The sequence below is a fragment of the Hippopotamus amphibius genome, chromosome 2, assembly GCF_030028045.1.
Source record: "Hippopotamus amphibius kiboko isolate mHipAmp2 chromosome 2, mHipAmp2.hap2, whole genome shotgun sequence".
In the NCBI taxonomy this organism is placed as follows: Eukaryota; Metazoa; Chordata; class Mammalia; order Artiodactyla; family Hippopotamidae; genus Hippopotamus; species Hippopotamus amphibius.
In genome coordinates this window covers 54123601-54148018 of record NC_080187.1, presented here as the reverse complement: position 1 = coordinate 54148018, position 24418 = coordinate 54123601, and the positions used below count along the sequence as shown (strand labels likewise).

Genomic DNA, 24418 nt, shown 5'->3' with positions numbered 1-24418 from the left:
TAATTTGAATGCCTTCGGGCAGGGTATGCACTCTCCAATTAGCCAGAGTCACCACCATTTTCCTTACAGTAAATGAGAGTTCTTTAAAAGCCAAAGAAACTGGAATCCTCATACACTGCTGGTGGGAATGTAAAATGGTGCAGCCACTTTGGAACACAGTCTGACAATTCCTCAAAGTGTTAAGCACAGAGGTATCATAAGCAACTCCATTCCTAGACATCTACCTAAGAGAAATGGAAACATGTCCACAGAAAGACCTGTACACAAGTGTTCACAGGAGCATTATTCATAATCGCCAAAAGGTGGAAACAACCCAAATATCCACCAACTGATGAATGGATAAACAAAACAGAATATGATGAAATATTATTCCACCATAAAAAGGAATAAGTACTGATAAATGCTATAGCACAGATAACCTCGAAAACATCATGCTAAGTGAAAAGAAGCCAATCACAGAAGACCACAAATTGTATTTCATTTGTATGAAATGTCCAGAATAGTCAAGTCTCAAACCTAGAGGCAGAACATAGATTAATAGGGTGATAAAAATGCCATAAAATGAGACAACGGTGCTGGTAAATATAATAAAAACCACTGAACTGTTCACTTTAAAGGTGTGAATTATATGATACGCTTATTATAGCTCAATAAAGTAGTTTATAAATAAACGAAAGACATCCATTCAGTCTAACTTTGGATCTCAAATTGTGGTCTGAGGACCCCTGAGGGTTTCCTAGAGCGTCTCAGTGGGTCTTGAGGTCAAAACTATTTTCATAAACTACTAGGACATCTGCCCTTTCTACTGTGTTGATATTTGCACTGATCATGCAAAAACAATAGTGGATAAAACTGCTGGCACCTTTCCCACAGTGACACCAAAGTATACTAGTTACTGACAGTCAATATATTCTTTATCTCCACACACAGCAAAAACAAACAAATAAACTTTATTGTATGAGTTGTGGGTGAAACTAGTCACTTTTTTTAATAGAACAGCATTTCTACTAGAAACAACTGTCAGTTCCTGTGGGAAAACGCATGCCCATTTCCAAACTCCCAGAAACATAACTCTCATAACACAACTGTTTCATAAAGAGGAAGCTGCCACTCTCCATGAGAAATTACACTTCACTCCCTTTTACAACATTTTAAGTATCTCAATTTTTTAGCCAGAGTGAGCAGGAAAGGCCTGTCTGGTGGGTAGAGGTGGAAATGAGGCGAAAGGCAGAAGATAAAACTTAGCCGAAGAAAGTATTTTGCCCTATCATGGTGACAAGCAGTAGCATTAACATTTTATTACAAGATAAAATTTTGGTAAGTTTTAAGACATAAGTCAAACAAAATAAGGCTTAAAGATTTATTTAATTATTTAAAAGAGAACTGTTCTACATCATGGTATTACTGTAACGTGATAAAAGGGACTGAAAGTGCTGCTAAATGCTAAGAATCACACACTGAGAATTACACTTGTGAAGATCTACTAAGAATACATAATGAATTAGTCACTTATTAGCTGTAAAAGATGATTCGTGAATATGTTGCTGAAGATCTGGGAAACCCCAAGGACCAATCTAGAAAACTAAATTGATTTAGTGCAAAAGGGTAATTCCAAAAAGACATTTAATGTACTAGCAGTATAAGCAGTATGGCTCTGCAGGAGGAATTAAATAGGTCAAATCTGTCACTGTGTATCTAGTACTATACAGCGAAGAAAAAGATCGAACTGGCAGATACAACTATTTCAGTCACTGGGTGTTTGAGCAGAGTGCTGTGGAATAGAAAGAGTCTGTCCTGAATCTTCTCCACATTTAATAAAATGTTCCTTTGTTCTTACCCTATGTTCACAAGCAATGTTGTGACCTGGTTTCCCAAGTTGGTTGATACTAAGGGGAAGCCCGGATGACAGGGATTAATACTTTGTTCACTGTAAACATAAAACTAAGGGGCTATCTCTATAACAGATGGCACGTTAGTCCCTAAGAGCCCCACGAACACTGAGCAAACCAGATAAAATAAAGTTTCTGACTTTGCAAAGCTGAAATTTTTCTAGAACTAAGTAATTTCTCGATAGGCACGTATACTCAAGTACTGAATATATTTTGGTTTAAAAAAATTTTCACTTCCTTTATGAAGTTATAGCTCACTAAACATACCATGGACTACAACTTAAATACACACCATAATAACAGTAACACTCAAAGTAATAGCTAACTTTTATATAGGGTTTATTGTACACCAGGCACTATCACTTTACATGTTTTAACTTACTTCATCCTCATAACAACCTATAGGCAGGTACTATTATAACCTCCACTTTACTGAGGCAGAGGACAATTAAGTAACTTCCTCCATATCATACATATTAAGTAGCAGAGCTGAGATTCAGTCCAGGATGTCTGACTCCAAAGTCAGCACTTCCTAATCTCTTGTTAGCCATGGACTATCAATTTTCTGAATTTTAAGCATCTTATTTTTCAAAACAGTTTTGAAATTCCACATATATAGCACAGCAAAAATGTTTCCCAAATTCCCAGGATTAAGCTGTTAAACTGAAAATGGTCTAGCTATTCATTTAACCAGGACTTCTATTAGCTTTAATAAGCACAAACATCAAACCATGAAATTTCCAAAAAGTAATACAAAATTAATCAGAAAAATACACAAACTATTGTTATAAAAGGTATATATGTTCCCTTTCAAAGTATACTAATTTAGGTTGTAAGTATACATATAAAACTAGTCATAGTTTTAGATTAATAGGATTGGATATTATTCTAAAAACAAGGATATTGTAGCCTTTAAAGGGAAAACATTAATTTGAGCCTTTCTGACTAGTGATTTAAACGGACTCAAATCACTTTTTTTTAATGTTAGTTTCAAATTCCTGGCTCTCTAGCTACAAGCATAGCTCCTATAAAACCATAACTTGTTTTATGGATTAGTCATTCTACAAACTAGACTGTAATGAACCTTAACTTTGTAATTTGTGTTTTCCTTTCTATTTTTTTCTTTTAATGAAGTCAGCATATACCACGGAACTGCTTCATCCCAAAATTTCTATTTACTCTTTTCACCTTGAGATTACATTAAAAGAAAAAGTGCTTCTCATGACGTGGTCTTTTGTCATACTAGTAATGTTCTTGTTTTTAATCTGGGCGCCAGTTATAGGACTGTGTTCAACGTATGAGAATTCATCAAGCTATATATATGTTTCTGTGTGTACAGTACATACCTCGAGCTGTTTTTTAAGAAGCTGTGCTTCCTGATTTTACTTCACCAAAAGCCATTACATACCAACCTTATTGACAGTTGTCATTTCTAAAAGTTTTTTATCAGACAGTACTCTATAGCACTGAGTTAATATTCAATCCGTATTTTTAGCACGTGTACAAAAGAGTCATCCAAGATACTCCACGGAATCAAAAGGTGCTATTTAATTATTTCACAAATCCCTAAGATTTAAAGGTCTCTAAAGGAAAGAAAACACCTTTTTTTTTCTTTTGCTTCTATGTGCTCATTTTATTCTCATCATTACCTCCTCAGGTAGACATTACATACTTGTGGATGGCGCCACAATACATTTCCCACCCCAAATGCTTTCCTGATGTGACACTAACTTTCCTCGACTCAGAGGTGGATGGGTCTGTTACCTCTTCTTGAAACCACGGAGAGCTTTATACCAGCCCTGAGCAAGAAAATGTGACAGAAATGATGCTGTGTGACTTCCAAGGTTAGCATATCAAAGGCAATACTGCTTCCACCTGGCTTTCTCGTGCTCTCAGGACGCTTGCCTTTGGAACCTGCCATCAGACTGCGAGGAGGTGCTCTGCCCGCAGCCCCAGGGACATCCTCAGACAACAGGTGGTATCAGCTACCAGACCTAGGTGACCAGGCGAGGCTCCTGATGATTCCAGCCCCCTGCCTTGAAGTCTTCCTGGTAGGCCCCAGGCAGCACGGAGCAGAGCAAGCCATCCCCACCGAGCCCTAATTCCTGACCCACACAAACCAAGAGATAATACATGATTATTGTTGCTTTAAGCCACTACATCTTTGAGGTAATTTGTTACAGAGCAATAGAAAATGAAAACACTTTACAAATAAAAAACACAGGTAGACAACAATGCCAGAAAGTGGCAAAGCCAGAATTTGAATCCGTCAATCTGTATATAAAGCCCACATTCTTTCTACCGGAGGGTACTGCACCTCCAAGTTGGTTCAGAGCTGCCCACATTTCCAAAGAAAGCAATAGTCTTTAGACTGGAAGCTTTAAGAGCAATAAAGAGCCCCCCAAATCAATGTTTTCAATTAATACTCAGGACAATAGGTCATTCAATTAGTTGGCTCAAAATCCTAGCACCTTTCTTGACACATCTATACTCTTCTCATCCTAACAACAGCACATCCTAGAGATGCCTAAGAAATATCTCTACATCATAACAGTAAACCTGAACGTTTACAGAACACTTTACAAAGCACTTTAACAATCATTAATTTGATCTTCAGGAAACACCTCTATGAGACAGGTAAGGCAGGTATCATACAGATAAGGCTCAAAAAATTAAAAATATATGCCCCAATAAAAATTAATTTTTAAAAAAATCAACTGTACTCCAAGAAAATTAATTTTTTTAAAAGTTAAAAATAACTAACTCCAATAACATAAGTAAGGATTCTATTTCAAATTCTCTGACTCCAAGTCCTGTGCTCTTTTCAATTCAATTCAACTCAACTTGAAATATCCTTTATGGAGTGCCTTCCGGGTGTATTTCCATATACAACACTGTCTCTGCAAGTATTCTGAAGCATCTACTTTGTGCAAAGCATCACAGCAGGTACCATGTGTTCTCTACTTTTAGGATTGGCACAAAAACATCTGATAGAGCTGATCTCTACAATAGCCAGTCTTTCCTCATTCTGACCCATTCTCTACACTGCCATCCAAAAACTCTTCCTAATCCACCTTCTTAACCACAATAATTGAAAGCTGTCAAAGATGACATCTTATCCATAAAAAGGCCAGATCGCCTCATCTGCTTTCAAGGTCTTCTGTAAACTGACTCTGGCTCCCCTCTATACACTGACTCCAACTTACCTGATTAAATTAATTTTCCTGCACTTGCTGAGAAAAACCAAATTAATCTCTTCCTTCCTCCCTGCATTCACTTGCTTCTTTTTTTTTTTTAATATTTATTTATTTTATTATTTATTTTGACTGTGCCAGGTGTTAGCTGCAGCATGCAGAATCTTTTTGGTTGCAGCATCCAGACTCTTAGTTGTGGCATGCAGGCTCTTAGTTGTGGCATACATGTACCATCTAGTTCCCCAATCAGGGATTGAATTCAGGCCCCTTGCATTGGAAGCCCGGAGCCTTATCCACTGGACTACCAGGGAAGTCCCCCCACATTCACTTTATTTACACTTTCTTGCCCTCTCTTTTGTTCATACTATCACCCAAAACCAGAAGTGATACTTAAGTATTCATATCCAACCCCTGACAGAGTCCCTCCCCTTCAAGACCTTAAAATCTACTGTTGAGCGATAAGCAGTAATCCAAAACAATATATAATAATTAAATTAGGCAGTACAAATTATAGCTCACAGATGCTTAAAGTAGAGGAATCAATAAGGGCTGCAAGAATGTCTTTAGAAAGAAAATCACACTTGAAATAGGCTCTAAGTGACAGACAGGATGAGAATTTGCAGAAGTAAAAACAACGCACACTGAGGAACAACCTAAAAGCCTTCCCTTCTACCTCACTTCTTCCCATTTACATCTTATCTAAGCCTCCAGCCAATACCATCTCCTCAAGAAACCTTCCTCTGTTACTTCATAATCTAACCGATGCTCTCTTCTCGGAGCTACTAAATACCATTACTGTACTGCCTACGACACGCATTCTGGCGCTCAGTTATTCCACATTATAGACCCTGTCTTGTCGATTTCACAGCAAGGTATCCATGTAGTAAGTATTCAATATCTGTTCAATTGAACTCAGTTCAGCAGCCACTGTTGCTTTCCGTCATTTAAAAATCCATTGATCAAAACACTGGCTTTTAACTTACCGGGCATCTCCTTTGGAAAGATTGGTATTTACAGGGTTAAGGATAACCTTGTTTGTGTCTACATCCACCACGCATTTGGTATGCAAGTCAATTTCTGCAGATAAAAAAAAAAGTAGTCATTTTTGATGTAATTTATGTTAGAAAAAGCATTTGACAAAAAATCCAGCACTTTCATGATAAAAACACTCAACAAACTAGAAATAGAAGGGAACTACCTCAGCCTGATAAAGAGCATCTAAAGAGCCTGCTGCTAACATCATGGTAAAAAAAAAAAAAAAACTGAACAGCTTACCCTCTGGCATCAGAAATAAGACAAGGATGTCTACTAATGCAACTTCTGTTCAACACTGGACTAGAATTTCTGGTCAGGGCAGTTAGGCAAGAAAAACTAATAAAAGGCATCCAGATTGGAAAGAAAAAAATAAAACTACCTTTATTTGCACATTATATGATCTTATATATAGAAAATCCTAAGGAATCCACTAAAAACTACTAGAAGAAACAAGTTCTGCAAAGTTGCAGAATACAAGACCAGTATACAAAAATCAATTGTGTTTCTATACACCAGCAATGAAGAATCCAGAAATGAAGTCAAGAAATCAATTTCATTTATAATAGCATCAAAAAGATTTAAATGCTTAGGTATAAATTTAAAAGAAGTGTAAAACACATACACTGAAAATTCCAAAATGTTGTTGAAAGAAATTAAACACTTAAACAGAACGACAACATATGTTCATGAATTCAAAGACAATGCTGTTAGGATAGCAAGACTCCCCCAGTTGGTCTACAAAAATTCTAGGCAGTCCCTATTAAAATCCCAGCTGACTTCTTTTTCTTTTTTTCTTTTTTTTTTTTTAAAGTAATTAATTTTATTGGCTGTGTTGGGTTTTCGTTGCTGCACACAGGCTTTCTCTAGTTGCAGCGAGCGGGGGCTGCTCTTTTGCGGTGCACGGGCTACTCATTGCAGTGGCCTCTCTTGTTGTAGAGCACGGGCTCTAGGCTCGTGGACTTCAGTAGCTGCAGCACATGGGCTCAGTAGTTGTGGCTCACGGGCTCTAGAGCACAGGCTCAATACTTGTGGTGCACGGGCTTAGTTGTTCCGTGGCATGTGGCATTTTCCTGGGGCAGGGATCGAACCTGTGTTCCCTGCATTGGCAGGCAGATTCTTTACCCACTGTGCCACCTAGGAAGTCCGACTTCTTTTTCAAAAGCTAACAAGCTGATCCTAAAATCTATACGGAAATACACAAGACCCAGAATAGTCAAAAAATCCTGAAGAACAAAATACAAAGGCAACACTTCTCAAGTTTCAAACTTACTACACAACTACAGTAATCATGGTACTAATATAAGGATAGAAGCATAGACAGATCAATGGAACACAGAGTCCAGAATTATACTGCCATATTTATGGACAAATGATTTTGACAATACTGCCAAGGAGATCCAATGGGGAAAGCATAGTCTTCAACAAATGGTGCTGGGACAATCTCATCAAAATGAAAAACTTTTGTGCTTCAAAAGACACCATCAAGAGAGTAAAAAGACAATCCACAGAATTGAGAAAATATCCGTGAATAGTATATTGAATAAGGGACTTGCATCAGGAAACATAAAGAACTCTCAAAACTCAATAATTAAAAAAAAAAGTAATCCAATTTTAACATGGGCAAAGAACTTGAACAGAATTCTCTCCAAAAAGATACAAAAACGGTCAAGGAGCACAAGAAAAGATGCTCAACATCATTACACAATGGGCAAATGCAAATCAAAACCGCAATGAGATACCACTTCACATGTACTAGCATAACTCTAATCAAAAAGACAGATGACAACTTTAATATAATATTGTAAGTCAATTATATTTCAATTAAAAAAAGAAAAAATAATAAAAGTGTAAATTGGATCATGTCAAAAAAAAAGACAGGTAAGTATAAGCGAGGACATGGAAAAAATGGAATCTTCATACATTACTGGCAGGAATGTAAAATGATGTGGTCACTTTGGAAAATAGAGTGGCAGTTCCCCAGTGGTTAACCACAGAATTAGTGTATGACCAAGCAATTCCCACTCCCAGATATCTCCCAAGAGAAACCTATTTCCACACAAAAGTTGTACCTGAACGCTCATAGCAGGATTTTTTTTTTTTTATATTTATTTGGCTGCGCCAGATCTCAGTTGTAGCACGCAGGATCTTCGTTGCCGTGTGCAGGATCTTCATTTCGACATGTGGGATCTTTAGTTGCAGCATGTGGGATCTTTTAGTTGTGGCATGCAGGATCTTTTAGTTGTGGCATGCAGGATCTAGTTCCCTGACCAGGGATGGAAGCCGGGCCCCCTGCATTGGGAGCGGGAAGTCTTAACGAATGGACCACCAGGGAAGTCCCATAGCAGTATTATTTGGCTATTCACAGTAGCTAAAAAGTGGAAACAACCCAAATGTCCATCAACTAATGAATGGATAAATGTGGTATATCCATAAAATGGAACACTATTTGGCAATTAAAAGGAATAAAGTACTTAACGCATACTACAACACAGATGAAGCTTGTGCTAACTGAAAGAAGCCAGTCACAAAGGACCACATATTATATGATTTTACTTACTTCAATGTTCAGAACAGGAAAATGGAGATGGAAAACAGACTACTTATTGCCCAGAGCTGAGGAATGACTGCTAGTGGGTACAGGTCCCCATTGGGGGTGATGAAGATGTACTGAAATTGTGATCATTTTCACAACTGTATGAGCGCAATAAAAACCACCGAATTGGTTGAATTATATGATACGTGAACTGAATCTCAATAAAGAGAAACAAGGCCATATCACGTTTATGTTCTTATATTTTTATATTCTTCAAAATTTCTGACCCAAAGTATGAAACTGTTTCTGTTTGCCTTATCTCTACTACCCAAAGATATGCTTTAAGGAAAGAAACTGCACTACATTGCAGTCATTTTGTATTTCCCTAAGAACCTTGGCCAAATGTCAATGTAAAACTCATTATAACTTTAGCGTATCTGCACTTCCAGGAAAAATGATTTCTTTGTTTCCTTTAACTTATACAACAGACAAATGCAAACAAACAAAAACAAAAATTTCCTTCCCTGTGCCTACCACAACTCAACTTTTCTCACATCAGTTATTTTACATTTGTTCTCAAAGATATGATCTAGAAGTGCAAAAAATTTAGTGGTCTTTTAGCCAATACATTTTTTAGGCAAAGAGAATTGAAAAGAAAACATCAGAGATGTGTTTTACCCAAGTGTGGAAGACTAACTCCCAAAGGCATATGTTTCACTGTGGTCAACTAGCATTAAAATCTATTTCTAATACTCTGTGTATTAGAAATAGACTCTATACCACTCTATACCATCACAGAAATGCTCCAAGAAAGCCCTCAGGCACAGTGCAGAAACCTTTCAAATTTTTACTTCTTCCTTTCCTTAGGCCCAGAGCTCAAGAAAGTTTGCAACCATTGTGCTTTGTTAATACTACCCCTTAACGACCTCTGACCATATTGTATTGGCTCGCACTGTACAGTCAAATCTAAATTATACACAAATGCTTTATCAAGCCTCCGGAAATTGTACTGACTCAGAATCTACTATCTCACCACCCACCACAAAGTTAGATATTAGTTTTTGCAAGAATGTTCAGTCTGAGCAAAGGAGCTGGATGTATACATAGTTCTGTATGCAGAAGTATGCATCTAGAATGCATGCCTGCAAAGCCATAAATCAAATATCTCCTCCACCCCCATTAGAGTTTTGCCTTTCCAGATGAGGTAGAATTGAGAAAGTAGTCAAACATTTTTCTTCAATATTTGTAGGTTTTTTCCGTATACTCTTCACAGCTCCTCCATCCTGCCCCCATGACTTCATTAGACACACTAATAATCTGAAAGCATTACATGGCATGATTAAGGAACCAACCCCTGGAAAATCCTATGTAATTCACAGAATCACCTAATATCTAATATATCCAACCTATACCCATTTTGTCCTAAAGAATACAACACTTACAAATGTACCTACATTTAACACCCACCAGAGGTGGCCTTTAAAATATAAATAACTATCTTCACTTCTTTATTACCTCAGTTTTTATTATCAAACAAAATTTCCACCCCAACGCTGTTAAGGCTTTTCACAAGACTGTTTAGAATATGGGTGGAACATCTAGGACACATACCCAAGCAAATAAGAGCAGTGAGATTTGAAGAGAGTTTAAAGGGCAGATATATGTAAAGCATTTTACCATCAAATGTTACCAATACTTGAATGAAATTATACTGCTACAAAACTCTAAATATGACACTTTCTCCATGGAAAATTTCCTGCTGTACAACACTTAGAAAGCAAAGCTGTGGGATTTCCCTGGTGGTCCAGTGATTAAGACTCTGCACTCCCAATGCAGGGGGCCTGGGTTCGATCACTGGTCAGAGAATGAGATCCGACATGCTGCAACTAAGAGTTCACATGCCACAACTAAAGATCCCACATGCCACAACTAGAAGATCCCGGCTGCTGCAACTAAGACCTGGCACAACCAAATAAAGATAGATAGATAAATAAATAAATAAATTTTTTTTTAAAGAAAGCAAAGCCATCATTGATTTTTTTTTAATTTATTTATTTATTGGCTGCATTGGGTCTTTGTTGCTGCACGCAGGCTTTCTCTAGTTGTGGTGAGCAGGGGCTACTCTTCATTGCGGTGCCTGGCTTCTCATTGCAGTGGCTTCTCATGTTGCAGAGCACAGGCTCTAGGCACGCAGGCTTCAGTAGTTGCAGTGCATGGGCTCAGTAGTTGTGGCTTGCAGGCTCTAGAGCGCAGGCTCAGTAGTTGTGGCGCACAGGCTTAGCTGCTCCATGGCATGTGGGATCTTCCCAAACCAGGGCTCAAACCTATGTCCTCTGCACTGGCAGGCGGATTCTTAACCACTGCACCACCAGGGAAGTCCCCATGATTAAACATTAATTGATTAAACAGCAATACCAAATTTAGGCCTTAAGCTGAATTAAAAAAAAAAATTTAAACACCTACCAAAAACCCAAAAGATAAACAGCTTTTTCTTAGTTTGGAACAATACAGATTAAAAAGATAAAGCCCTAGCTGCTATGCACTACCTTTGCAAAAATAGCATTAAAGTACACCTACGTTCATAGAAGCATTATTCACAATAGCTAAAACGTGGAAGTAACACAACTTTCCATCAGTGGATAAACAGATAAACAGAATGTGGTATATAGTCAACGGAAGATTATTCAACTTTAAAAAAGAATGAAATTCTGCTAAAACATGGATGAACCTTGAAGACATTATGCTAAGTAAAATAAACCAAAGGATAACTTTTGTAGGATTCTACTTATATGAGTCACCTAGAGTAGCCAAAGTCATAGAGACAAAAAGTATGATGGCGATTGCCAGGGGCTGAGGTAAAGCGGCAAAGGGCAGTTAGTATTTTATGGGTATGGAATTTTCAGTTCTGCAAGACAAAAAAAAGTTCTAGAGATGGATGGTGGTGATGGCTGCACAACAATGTGAACGTACTTAATGCCACTGAACTGTACACTTAAAAATGGTTTAAGATGGTAAATTCTATGTTATATCTACCTTACCACAATTAAAAAATAGCACTAAATACTCATCATTATTACAATAAGTAACACATGGACAACAGTTTATTCCCAGTGAAGCCTAAAATAATGAGACTGGGATTTAATTAGTACTATGTCTGAAAACCAATAAAAAACCAGAGTGATCTTAGAGTTCAGTAGTGCTATAAGTTTATGTCATGGATAATCAAGCTTTATAGTACTCAGAACCATGAATGTTTTGATGTATCCATGAGTCAAGAAAGATAGGAAGAAAGAAATTAATTTACTCCACTAACATTAAAGATCCCATATTATTTCTCAAACAGGATCTTTTTCTAGGTCAATCTCCTCAAGATGAATAAAATATCAACAGCTGACAATTCAGCTTATTCAGCCAGCAAATTAGTCACCTTGTAAAAGTGAACAATAATTTGAAACAAGTCTTTCTTCAATGCGTAAATCAGCTATGGCTCCTTCTCCAATGACATCATAGTCAAAGATGGGCAGGGCCTGGGAGACTCCCTTTACATAACTCATGTCTCATCTGGGGAAATGCATCATTCTCAGTGTGGACAAAACAATTCTGAGTTGCCCATTCAGTAATCTGCTTTTCTAATTCTCCAGAAAATAATTTTCAAACCAAATCTACTACTCAGAAACATAAATAAACCTTCCTTTACCTATGTCACATTCCTAAAAAGCTAACTAAAGGGACTTCCCTAGAGGTCAAGTGATTAAGACTCCGCGCTTCCAATCCAGGGGGCGTGGGTTTAAAAAAAAAAAAAAAAAAAGCTAACTATAACTTACTGTTAAATTCACATTTTTAATTACATCGCAAATTCTGCATACTATATATGGTTCTATTTTCAACTAATTGTGTCACATGCCTAATATTCTTACATGTCTTTGCATGCCCATAACATTCATCACCAATATCTCATGTATGAAGCACTTGTTTTCCCAACTGGAATGCAGTATTCTTATTTGCAGAATAGGGAATAAGACTTATAGTTCTTTACTATACTTACAAGTTACTTGGGACCCTCTTGAGGCCCACTGACCCAAGGAGAAAAAAAATTATGTGATGCAGGTAAAAAGCAGATTAGTAGTTTGCTTTCTACTAAGAGATATATAAAATATCCTACTCACCTAATGTTTTTACCAGTGAACATGAAAATCTATTCAATAAACAAAAGATAAAATATAACTGAGTTCTAGTACAGCTAAAGAAAAGACAGGAATGAATGAAGATCCAAGACAGGATCCCTGATAAGGGGAAGACAGGTTATAATACCAAAATAATTGAAATAATCTTATGTGGCCCAAAACATATAATGTGTATTTTCACGACTTCCCTGGTGGTCCAGTAGGTAAGACTCTGTGCTCCCAATGCAGGGGGCCCAGATTCAATCCCTGGTCAGGAAACTAGATCCCACATGCATGCTGCAACTAAGAGTCTGTATGCCGCAACTAAAAGATCCCACATGCCACAATGAAGATTCCATATGACGCAACTAAGACCCCGGGAGCAGCCAAAAATAATTTTTTTAGGAAATGTGTATTTTCAAGAAACTAATCAACTTCAGAGGGTTAGGAAGTAGATATTTAAAAACTTATAAGGCAAAACCAAAATAGCCAAACCAATCTTGAAAAAAAAATTCTGGCAAAACCAGAATAGCCAAACCAATCTTGAAAACCAATCTTGAAAAATAGCCAAACCAATCTTGAAATCTTGAAATAGAAAGACTACGCCACTACAAAGCTACAGTAATCAAGACAGTGTGGTACTAACCTAAGGACAAACGTATCAATCAACGGAATATAACTGAGAATCCAGAAATATGTTGTCACATTTACGGTCAACTAATTTCCAACAAGGGTGCCAAGACAATCCAATGGGAAAAGTATAGTCATTTCAACAAATGGTGCTGGGACAACTAGGTATCATGCAAAAAGATGAAGTTGTACTTCTACCTCACACCACATTCAAATATTAACTCTAAACACATAAAAAACCTAAATAAATGCAAGACCTAAAACTACAAAACTCTTCGAAGAAAACACAGGCATTAAATCTAAATGACCTTGAGGTAGGCAGTGGTTTCTTAGATATCAAATCAAAAGCACAAGCAACAAAAGAAAAAACAGATAAATTGGACCACATCAAAATGAAAAACTTTTGTGCTTCAAAGGACACCAGTGAGAGAATGAAAAGGCAACCTACATATTCAAGAAAATATCTGCAAATCATATATCTGTTAAGGAACTGGTATCCAGAATGTATAAAGAATTCTTAGCATTCAATAATAAAAAGACAACCCAATTTTAAAAGTAAGAATAGGGTTTGAATACATCACTGAAAAGATATACAAATGGCCAATAGGCACATGAAAAGATGCTTAACATCATTAGACACTGGGGACAAACAAATCAAAAATCATGAGATACCAACCTCACACCCCACTAGGATGGCAATAATCAAAAAGAGGGGCAATAAAAGTGTTGGGGAGGACATGGAGAAACTGGAACTTTCGTACATTGTTCTTGGGAATGTAAGATGATGCAGTAACTTTGGAAAACACTTTAGCAGTTCCTCAAAAGTTAGTTACTACATGACCCAGCAATTCCACTTCTATGTTTATACATACTCAAGAGAAATGAAAATATACAATAACTTGTACACAAATGTTCATTATTCACTAATAGCCAAAAAATGAAAGCAAGCCAAATGCCCATCAACTGAAGAACAGGCACTGAAATGCAGCATATCCGTATCACAGAATATTATTCAGCTTTAACGAGGAATGAAGTATTGATTCATGCTATAACATGGATAAATCCTGAACACATTATGTCAAGGGAAAGCAGATACAAAAAACCATACATTATATGATTCCATTTATACTAAATGTCCAGAACAGGCAAATCCATAGAGATAAGAATAGACTGGGCTGCCAGGGGCTGTGGGGAGGAGGTGGGGTAGGGAGGGGTGGATGGAGAGTGACTGCTAATGGGAGACAGTCTCTCTTTAGGACGATTAAAAATCTTCTGGTATCACATAGTGGTGATGATTGCACAACTCTGCAAATACACTAAGAGCCACTGAATTAAACACTTCTGACATGTGAATTACATCTCAAAAATGGCTAAGAAGGAATGGTCCCACTGCCCTCAATGGATATAAAATATGGTTCAAGTCCTTCAACCACACTTCTAAATACTTACTACTGTGAAGATCCCAGACAACCCAATTCTTCTTACTCTCTGTTAATAACCCCACATTCTACCTCATCAAGACAATTAAGCACTCCAGGGCTTTCCCATTATATAATTAGCCTCTTCCCTCTATATTTCAAAAATTTCCCTCTCTATTGGCTATTTCTATCTACAACAAAGCTCAAACATCTCCCAGACTTGCAGGTGGGGGAGGCCCGTTCCTAACTACAGCTCTAGAGACCACTCTTTACCCCTCCTTTCTATATGGAGGTTTGTTTTTTTTTTAATTGAAGTATAGTGTGTTTACAATGCTGTGTCAGTGTCAGGTGTACAGCACAGTGATTCAGTTATACACACACACACACACACACACACTCTTTTTCAGATTCTTTTCCCTTATAGGTTATTACAAAATACTGAGTATCCTGTGCTATACAGTAATAGTCCCCGTTTTCAGTAGGTCCTTGTTGTTTATTTTATATATGGTAGTGTATGTTGATCCCAAACTCCTAATTTACCCCCGCCCCCTTTCCCCTTTGGTAACCATGTCTGTTTTCTATGTCTGTGGGTCTATTTCTATTTTGTAAATAAGTTCATTTGTATCTTTTTATTTTAGAGTCCACATATAAGCAATATCATATATTTGTCTTCCTCTGACTGACTTCACCTAGTATGATCATCTCTAGGCCCATCCATGTTGCTGCAAAGGGCATTATTGCATTTTTTTATGACTGAGTAATATTTCTATATGGAGCTTCTGGGAAGAATGCTCACCTATACTCACTGCCTCCATATGGACACACTCACTGATTTCTCAGCCCACGACCAATGCACCAATACCAATTCATTCAGTCAAAATTATTCTTCTGTCATTTTTCTCCCTGGGCCTCCACATTACTTTCACCTTCCTTTCCTTATGCCTCTCTTCTTGGCCTCTGTGACCTCCTCCTTCATGCATGCCTTAATTTGGTGTTCTATCTTCTAAATATAGTAACGACCCCCAAATCTACACACATCTGCAATCCTTTAGTTTCAGACTCCTGTACAACAGTTTTCTGGATCCATCCACTTGACTGCACTTCAGAACCTAAAACTCAAAAAGCCTGTTGCGTTTCTTCCAGGCATGCACTACATCTTATCCTAGTGGTAGGTGCAGTAAATGGCACGTGATAGGCACTGACTAAATACTGTTCAACGTCCAACAATAGAGCTCATAATTCTCCACACCTCCACCCTAAAACCTGCTTCTCCCACATTTCTGATCTCAGTTAATGACACTAGCACTCATTCACTTAGTCATCTAAACCGGAAGCTTTGCAGTCTTCCGATATTTCCTATATCTCAGTTGCTTTCATTCCACCTTGACACATTCTTGCTGGGTGTATCTAAAGAGCAAGGCCAGAAATGCTCTTTACCCCGCCCACCTCTCAGGAATGTGTTTGCAACTAGCAACCCTCAGGACAAAGAGCAGGCTTGCTCCACACACGGGTAAAAGCAATGCAGTCCCACAGCTCAAGTGCTCCTCAGATGCAACCCAAACCCACTACTTGCACAGCATCCATCTGGACCCCCCCACGTCACCCCTGTGGGATTTGCAGGCAAGGGGAACTGCTCCCACCACCTGCTGTGCCATAAATCCTCTAACCCAAAAGTCCTGTGTCTCACACCAGCACCCATGAAATAGTAACAAGCTAACATATTAGCTTGTGAGCAAGATAAAGACACATGGCATAATGTATCTTCCTAAAGCATCACTTAAGAGTGCCAGGGCTCTATTCAAAAAGCTATACATTTGGGACAACATGGATGGGCCTTGAGGGTACTGTGCTAAGCAAAGTAAGACAAACACGGTATGATTTCACTTATATGTGGAATATAAAAAAGAAAAAAAAGAACAAACAAAACAAAACTCATAGACACTGAGGACAGACTGGTAGTTATAGAGAGCAAGGGGGTGGGGGGAGCAAAACGGGTGAAGGGGGTTGTTTGGTAACTAGACTTATTGTGGTGATCACTTTTTAGTTATGCTGTACACCTGAAACTAACAACGTTACATACCAATTTTACCTCAAAAAACACTCAAACAAACCTATAGTCACTGCATTCCTCCAATGCTGTCTGGGACCCTTCTGAATCTGCCTGTACCTCACCCCAATAACTTCATTCACCTCTGCTCCCCACAAACCTCTGGACTTCAGTGAGGCCACCTTCCATCACTCTTCTCATCCCCCACTCCCTATATTCTTCCAGCTTTTCCAAGAAAGCACAGAATTTCAGGGCTGGGGCTCTGAAGTCGAACTGCCAAGGTTCCAATCCCAGTTTCTCCACTTGATACTTACTGTGATTTGGGGCAAGCGGCTAAGCTTGTCCAAGTTCCCATTTTCTTGTCTGCAAAATGAGTTATGATATAAATTCTTCCTAGCATTTTTGTGAGGATTAACCAAAATAATCTAGTTCAGTGCTTGGAACCACCTCAGCGCACGGCAACCTCTCTTTAACTGTTAATTACACAGATACTGTCTCCTTCCTGCTGTCTGAATTTTTAGAGCTAACTTCCTCACTGTTCTTGCAAATGTCTTGCTAATTCCTACATCCACGTTTGGCTAAATCCAGCAACCAGTGTTGTGCACCCCACCTGCCATGCCTTCCTGTCAATTGCCTTCAACCCATGCCTCAGCATTCTCAAGTCCCACCCCCATTACTTTAATTCATAAGGCTCTGTCATCGTTGTGCACTATATTCTTATAACTGACTCACCTGTGTATCCCTTATTACCAAAAGACAGTGAGCTCTTTTGGTCAAAGATCATGGCTTATGCTTCTCGTATATCCTGCACATCTTTGAAAATTATACAAACTCAGGAATGCAACTTCCCTCTAAAGATCATCACGTCTGATATAGTAGTAAGAGCACAGGTTTTAATGGCAAAATAGGTGAAATTCAGGCTTCAAAATACTGGTTTTGTAATTCTGGGAAAGTTACTTAACTTCTCTGAGATTCTGTTAAGTAGAAGTTCTATAACTACCTTTCAAGGTTTTGTCTGAAGAATAATGTATAAAAAACAATGAACTCTGTAGCTCACAAATAGCTCTCAAAAGTAGCTATTTTTTCTTCAATCAACACATGTTAAATTTTTTTTCCAATAAACTGCATATATTTAGAGTGTACAATTTGGTATCCCAATCTCCCAATTCATCCCCAACCCTCCCCTGTTAAATTGAATAAGCTAATTCATTAACACCAGATTTTAAAATACCTACAGCTTCTGAGAGCTAAAGCCCAGGAACAATTAAGCCACGGATTTCGTGTCCCATACACCAGTTAGTTTCACACACTTTCCCAATAATTACAATGCTTCTGTTTGCTAAATTTTTTTTAAGAATATGCTCTGTTGAACACAAGGGGAAGCTGATCAGCAAGCTTAGAGATCAATAATGAATCCATTCCCACTCATTAAATAGCTCAATTCATCTGCTTAACCAATACTTTTGCCAGTGGTTTCTTCCATCTTCGGAATTTAAGAAATGGAAAAGCTGACATTAGTCATTGTTTTATGGGGGGTGGGCAGTGAAAGTAAATGCCAATTCAAACAAAATTTTATTTGATTTGATAAACTTGTACTTTCTTCTCCAAAAGCCTCTGGCCCTATGTGTATAAATCCTATTTTTCAGTCACTGAGTTGACAGCAGAAACAAAAGAATGTTGTGATAGATGTGTCTCATCCTCCATTAGCATATCGAGTAGATGCTAATAAAACAAGCATCTTCTGTTTCAGAAAATATGTCAGAAATTTCCATCCACAGTCATCCTTAACTCCAACACCAATCATGTCTCTGAGAAGGCTTAAGAACCACCAGTGGGCTCAGGATCACAAACACCCTCCTATTTCCAACAGATTCTCCCGCCCCACCCTGCACCTTCGCTTCCCAAGGATCACCTGTTTTCCTCACTGACCGCCACGGTCTTCTAAGCTTCCCCCGGCTTCCTCAGTTCCACCTGTCTTTTGATTCACGACTGATCACTTGGTTTTGACTGATCTCCTTACTCTTCCTATTCACGTGGCTTCATTCTCATCACAGGCTCGCAAACGTTGCCCAGCTGTGCCCGGAATCAGTTACCTACCCAGGCTTTCAATCCTGCCCTGATACCTGGAGATCCTTCTCCAACATGCTTGTGTCCAACACCCACACGAAGTTCCAAAAAGCTAAACAGAGCACATGGACCAGCCACCCTAAAGCTAGACTTCTGGGCCCCAAGCAACTTCGCCTGACCTTTCTAATCTCATCCTTCTCCAGTCAACCTCACGGAACCCTCCTCCCTGGCAGGCTTATCTCAGTCTCTGTGCCTAAACTTGCCTGGCTCAGTCCTGCCCCCATGCCTTTGCTCTCAGGCCATACTTCCTTCTCAAAGAACCAATTCCTATCCCCTCCCCTCCCACTGGGCACCCATTCCAATCATAAGCTTCCTTCCGCCACAGAGAAACCTTCCCTCATCACCAGGCTTCCAGGTATCTTTCACTCTAAATTCCTACACCTCCCCATCACTCACCTGGCACTTTTAATAACTAGCAATCTGCTAAAGGTGTTTACCTTTTAATCTTATCTTTTCACGTGAGCATAAACCATAAAGTGCACTTTAAAAAACTGAACACTATAACAGTAGACAACACTAAGAAAGTTTTTAGGAAAATAAAATTCCCGCAACAAGAATAATCTTATTTTTTCACATTTCTTTCTAGTCCTTGCTTGTTTCTGTTTACGTTTTTACATAGTATTAAACATAATAGTAGATTCAACCATATAGTTACACATACTGTTTCACATTCTGCTTTTTATAACATAAAAAAGTCTTCCTTGGGTCTTCCCTGGTGGCGCAGTGGTTGAGAGTTCGCCTGCCAGTGCGGGGGACATGGGTTCGATCCCGGGTCCGGGAATATCCCACATGCCGCAAAGCGGCTAGGCCTGTGTGACACAACTATTAAGCCTGTGCTCTAGAGCCCGTGAGCCACAAATGCTGAGCCCGAGTGCCACAACTCTGAAGCCCTCGCGCCTGGAGCCCATGCTCCGCGACAAGGGAGGCCACCACGGTGAGAGGCCCGCGCACTGCAGCAAAGAGTGGCTCCAGTCACCACCGCTAAAGAAAGCTCGCGTGCAGCAAAGAAGACCCAACACAACAAAAAATAAATAAATAAAATTTAAAAATTAAAGTCTTCCTTGTTAAATGGTTTTGATTTTCATCCTTTTTAATGTCTATATCTTATCCCCTGAGATAGACTGTGGTTCACTAAGCACTGACTTCTATTAGACAGCACATTATTCTTTGTGTTTTTCACTGTATTGATTCTTCTTTGTGACTTTCACTGCATCGAGTACTGAAAAATGCACAGCAAATCCTTGAGAAATACCTGTTAAGGTAAATTTATTGTCCATGCTTCCTAACACCTGAAATAACCCATTTCACTGTTTTTTCTCTCTAAATTTCTAATGTAATTCCTGATTTCATCACCTTAGGCTGGGTAGACAGCAAAGATATTTCCCACTTTTTATACAGATTTATTTTGATAGTTAATCTCATACATGACACGGGAAGCCCCTTGAGGGAGGGCAATAAGATCCCATACTATCTACTATAAGGTACACACCTGGCAGGCATTCAATAAATATTAAATATTTTTTAAGCCATCTAAAGTTATAAAACATCAAATTCCTGAACAGGAGAGTGTCGCTGATCTAGCTAGTGCCATCAATTATGCTTGTAAAACTTTTGGCTCATTTAATAATTAGACTGGTTAATAATGTATGAATGGGTGTTCCTTACAGTATACAGAACACAACCAGGTTACCTGGTGAGCTGTGCAGGTCTGAGAGATGGCATAAAAAGACAAACAGACAGAACTGCAAATAGAACTCCCAGATCTCATGACAAAACAAGTTTAACTCCTTGTACTTTAGCTGTTTAAGTTCATGCTTCAGATGAAGAAAAGCAAAAATAAAAGTTGTAGTATTAAAACTATGTAAAATTACATATGTATGTGAATACAAACTGGAATGAAAGTAAGAAAATAAGCGTGAATTGTTAAGGTGGAAGAATGACAGAGATTTTCCTTTTTATTTTCTTAGTATAATGTTAAAATGTAAAACAAGAAAAATATTCCCGACAGAAGCATATTCATTAATCATCACAATTCTTGCTATTACTGAAGTAGGGCCTAATGTTGAATGTTCAAACAACTGTTTCCCAAGCCCACATATAATTTAGCAAAAAAGACTGAAACACTCTCACTTCCGTGATATGTGTTCAATAATAAACCAATTATCTACCTTAACACGTAAGCATAGTCAGATACTGAATCACAGGAAGAATTTAATGGTACACTAGAGCTTCTTGCAAACTTCAGATTTTCCTCAACCAGTAGCTAATATGATTCCAAATATCAGTCTTTAGAGTAAAACTATATCACCCCAGGAACCCATTCTTATTTGTGAAGAGTGATTTCTGAGGTTGCTTCCTGCACTAACCTGCTAAAGGAGAAACAATTATGACTAAAAGTTTACTATTCATCATAATTATATACTCTTACTTAATACTTTAATTTTCCCATAAGTAATAATTGGTCAAAGTAATAATTTTTTCATAATTACTGGAAAGGAATACGGCTTTGTTTTAGCCTTTTTAAGCAAACTCTACCCAGCAGTGTAAAAATCACTGGCTTTAGAATTCCACTCCGTTGTATTCCACACGAACCTCTAGAGTTATGTAAATGACTGCTTTATGACAAAACAGAGCCACTTTTAATTATCTGTAATAATCACTGAAAAAAAAAAAGTCCATGTGCATTCAGGAAATACAAGGCTAGGTAAGAGATGGCACTAAAGGAAAGAGGACGCAGTTTACCACAAATAATGCACTTCTATTTATAGGGTAATGTATTTATTACTAAACCTTAATTTTAAAATGAGTTCAGTCAAAAGAACAGCTAACATCTATTCCAAAGCTAAAAGTGTTATTCTTTGCACCCCTTCAAACTCTGATGCTGACAAGTATTACAATCTAATCAATGACAATTTATAAGCAAAAGAGATAGTACTTCCCCTGGAAAACTGAAAGTCAAGGGGGAGGGGGAAGAGGGAAGAATTTTAATTATCTGAGAGAGGTCTCTGGTGGTGGTAAGTTAGCTGACTCTTTTTACCACTGACATTTCCCAAGTTTTTCGTGAACAGGAAATTTTTTAAATGTGCTGAAATCATCCTTTCAGAATCAAATCCCAGCTAGGCTGTGTTTTCTGTGGCTTGGTGTTTTGTTTTAAACCATTGTGATGGTAATAAACTTAAAGTGAATTGAAATAAAGCTGCCTGAACACTTTAAGACCAGAAGCTTTTTCAGAGTTCATCTAAGTGCTTTCATTTTGTCAGAGCATGGAATTAGTGAGGCAAAGGCTGGAGACCCAAAACGTGCACTCGTTGAGAACTTAAAGTAATTAAGTTCTTAAGGAAAATTTTTCTGTGTCATCTGACAGCCTTAAGCCAATTTCTTCTGTCCCAGCCTTAGCAGGGACAGAAGGAATCATCAACACCAAAAAAAAAAAAAAAAAACCTACTTCCAAGAGGACAAACCTAGAAAGCATATGTCAACCTGTTGACCTGTGTATCTCAATTTATACCAAAGACAGCAAAGACAACTAGAAAGCAACTCATTCCTACACAGACTTAAACAACACTTAGCTATGTACAAAGAAGTTTCGAAAAATGACTGAGAAAATGATTCTGGTACTTACACGAATGATTCCTATCAGTTAAGAGCCTTATCAATTGAAAAGTCATTTCCTGGGACCATAACGATCCCACCAGTATCACCTAGTATAGAAGGTGTTTTCAATATATCTCATTTAAAGTAACTTGCCCCGTCGAGTTGCTAGATAAGCATTAAAGCTAAGGCTTGGCCCATCTCCCCTTCTGACTTGAGTCGGGGTTTCTCCATTCCATCTGACTGTCTCAAGAGGATTTAAAATGTACTCGGTTTATCTACTTTCTCTATCCTCCCTGCAGAATTGAGAGAATGTCTGAAAGATACAATTTCACAAGAATCTTGGCACCTAAGCTATTTATTGTTGAGAGATGACGAATATGACTTCAAGCAAAAACAAAACTTTCTCAACAGTCAAGAAAAAGCGGGGGATGGGGGGGAGGGGGGCAACTCCTCTACCCAGCTTCAAATCAAAGTATTGACAAGTCTTTCTGACCGTCCAGATTAAAGGAAAATAAGTGGAAAACTAAGAGGGAGGATTTTTGCACTAGACAGCTTTCTCAGGAGTAAACCCAGCTCCCTGTCCTTCCTGCCACGGGCCACAGGCGTGCGGGGTCGGGGCGCCTGGGCCACCGACGCGCGGCCTGGGGGTCCTGGGCTGTCGCGGCCAGGCCGGAGGGTGAGGACTCCAGGGGAGGGGGCCGCTCTGACAGCTGGCTGGCCGAGAGCGGGGGCCGGCCGGGGAAGGAGGAAGCGAGCCCGGGGCGCGGGACGCGGGCGCCCTCCTGGAAGGGCAAGGCGTCGGGAGGGCGAAAGGGCGGCGGGGCGGGCGCGCCGGCGGAAGGGGCAGCGGGCCGGGACGCGGGGCCCGCGGCGCCCCAGGACGCGGTGCGGGCGAGGGGAGGGGCGTCCCGCGCAGGCGGGGCGGGCGCGGCGACGGAGTTTCGGGGTGCGCGGGCCGCCCCCCTGCCCGGACACGGACTCCAGGGGCGGGGTCGACCGGACCCCACACGGCGGCCGCGGCCACGAGAAGGGAGCGCCAGGCACCTGCCGCCTCCGCCGCGGCGGCCCCGGACGAGCTCGGCTCTCACCTCTTCGATTCATGGGCCGGATCCGGACGGCCACTTTCACTTTGGAGTCCCCCATCCTGCCGCCGCCGAGGCTCTCGCTCGGCTTCCGTCTGCCGCGGCCACCGGGCAACTCTTCGGGGCTGACCGGGCGGGAGGGGGCTGCGGGCGAGAGGGGCGGGGCGGGGCGGGGCCTGGGGAGGGGCGGGGCCGGCTCGGAGCTCCCAGCGCGCCCCCAGCGGCATGACGGGACTTGTAGTCCCTGTAGGTGGTCATGGGCCGGGCGGCAGAGCTCGGGGGCCCTTACCACTGCGGAGCTTGTAAATGCGCCTCTGCTTCTACACCATGCACCATTCTTACCCTTGCAGTTAATGCTGAGAAGTGAGCTGTCGATGAGCTCGATACCTCACCTGAAAACAAACAGTTGAATAGATGACATTGGAGACCTTGCGACCTCTTTCAGACTCATTTCCTGCCAATCTTAGTGTTTGATCCCTAGCTCAAATTATTTCCTCTGCCTGGATTGCCCTCCCGGCCACGTTTGCTGAAATCACCCGTCAAGACAAGCCAAAAGTTACCTCTTCTGGAGGCCTTCGTAAATCCACAGGTGACCCTATACCGACCCACCGCCTGCCTCCTTCCAGGCAAGACCTTGGGCTCTGGCATCAATCTGGGTTCAAATCCGCCCTTGGCACTTTCCAACTGTGTGACCAAGGCAAGTGAT

The 24418-nt window shown here is 39.7% G+C and overlaps 1 protein-coding gene across 1 annotated transcript in view; it reads right to left on the bottom strand.

The window, feature by feature from the left end:
* The window catches only part of KIF13B (kinesin family member 13B), a 179841-nt gene extending 156000 nt beyond the window's left edge, over positions 1 to 23841 (bottom strand). Inside the window, exons 1-2 of the mRNA XM_057720824.1 lie at positions 23719 to 23841; positions 6067 to 6160 (exon numbers count right to left, since the gene is read on the bottom strand). Coding sequence (XP_057576807.1) covers positions 6067 to 6160; positions 23719 to 23773 — 149 coding nt within the window. The 5' untranslated portion in view covers positions 23774 to 23841. The remainder of the gene's footprint in view (positions 1 to 6066; positions 6161 to 23718) is intronic.
* Between the last annotated feature and the right edge of the window lie 577 nt (positions 23842 to 24418).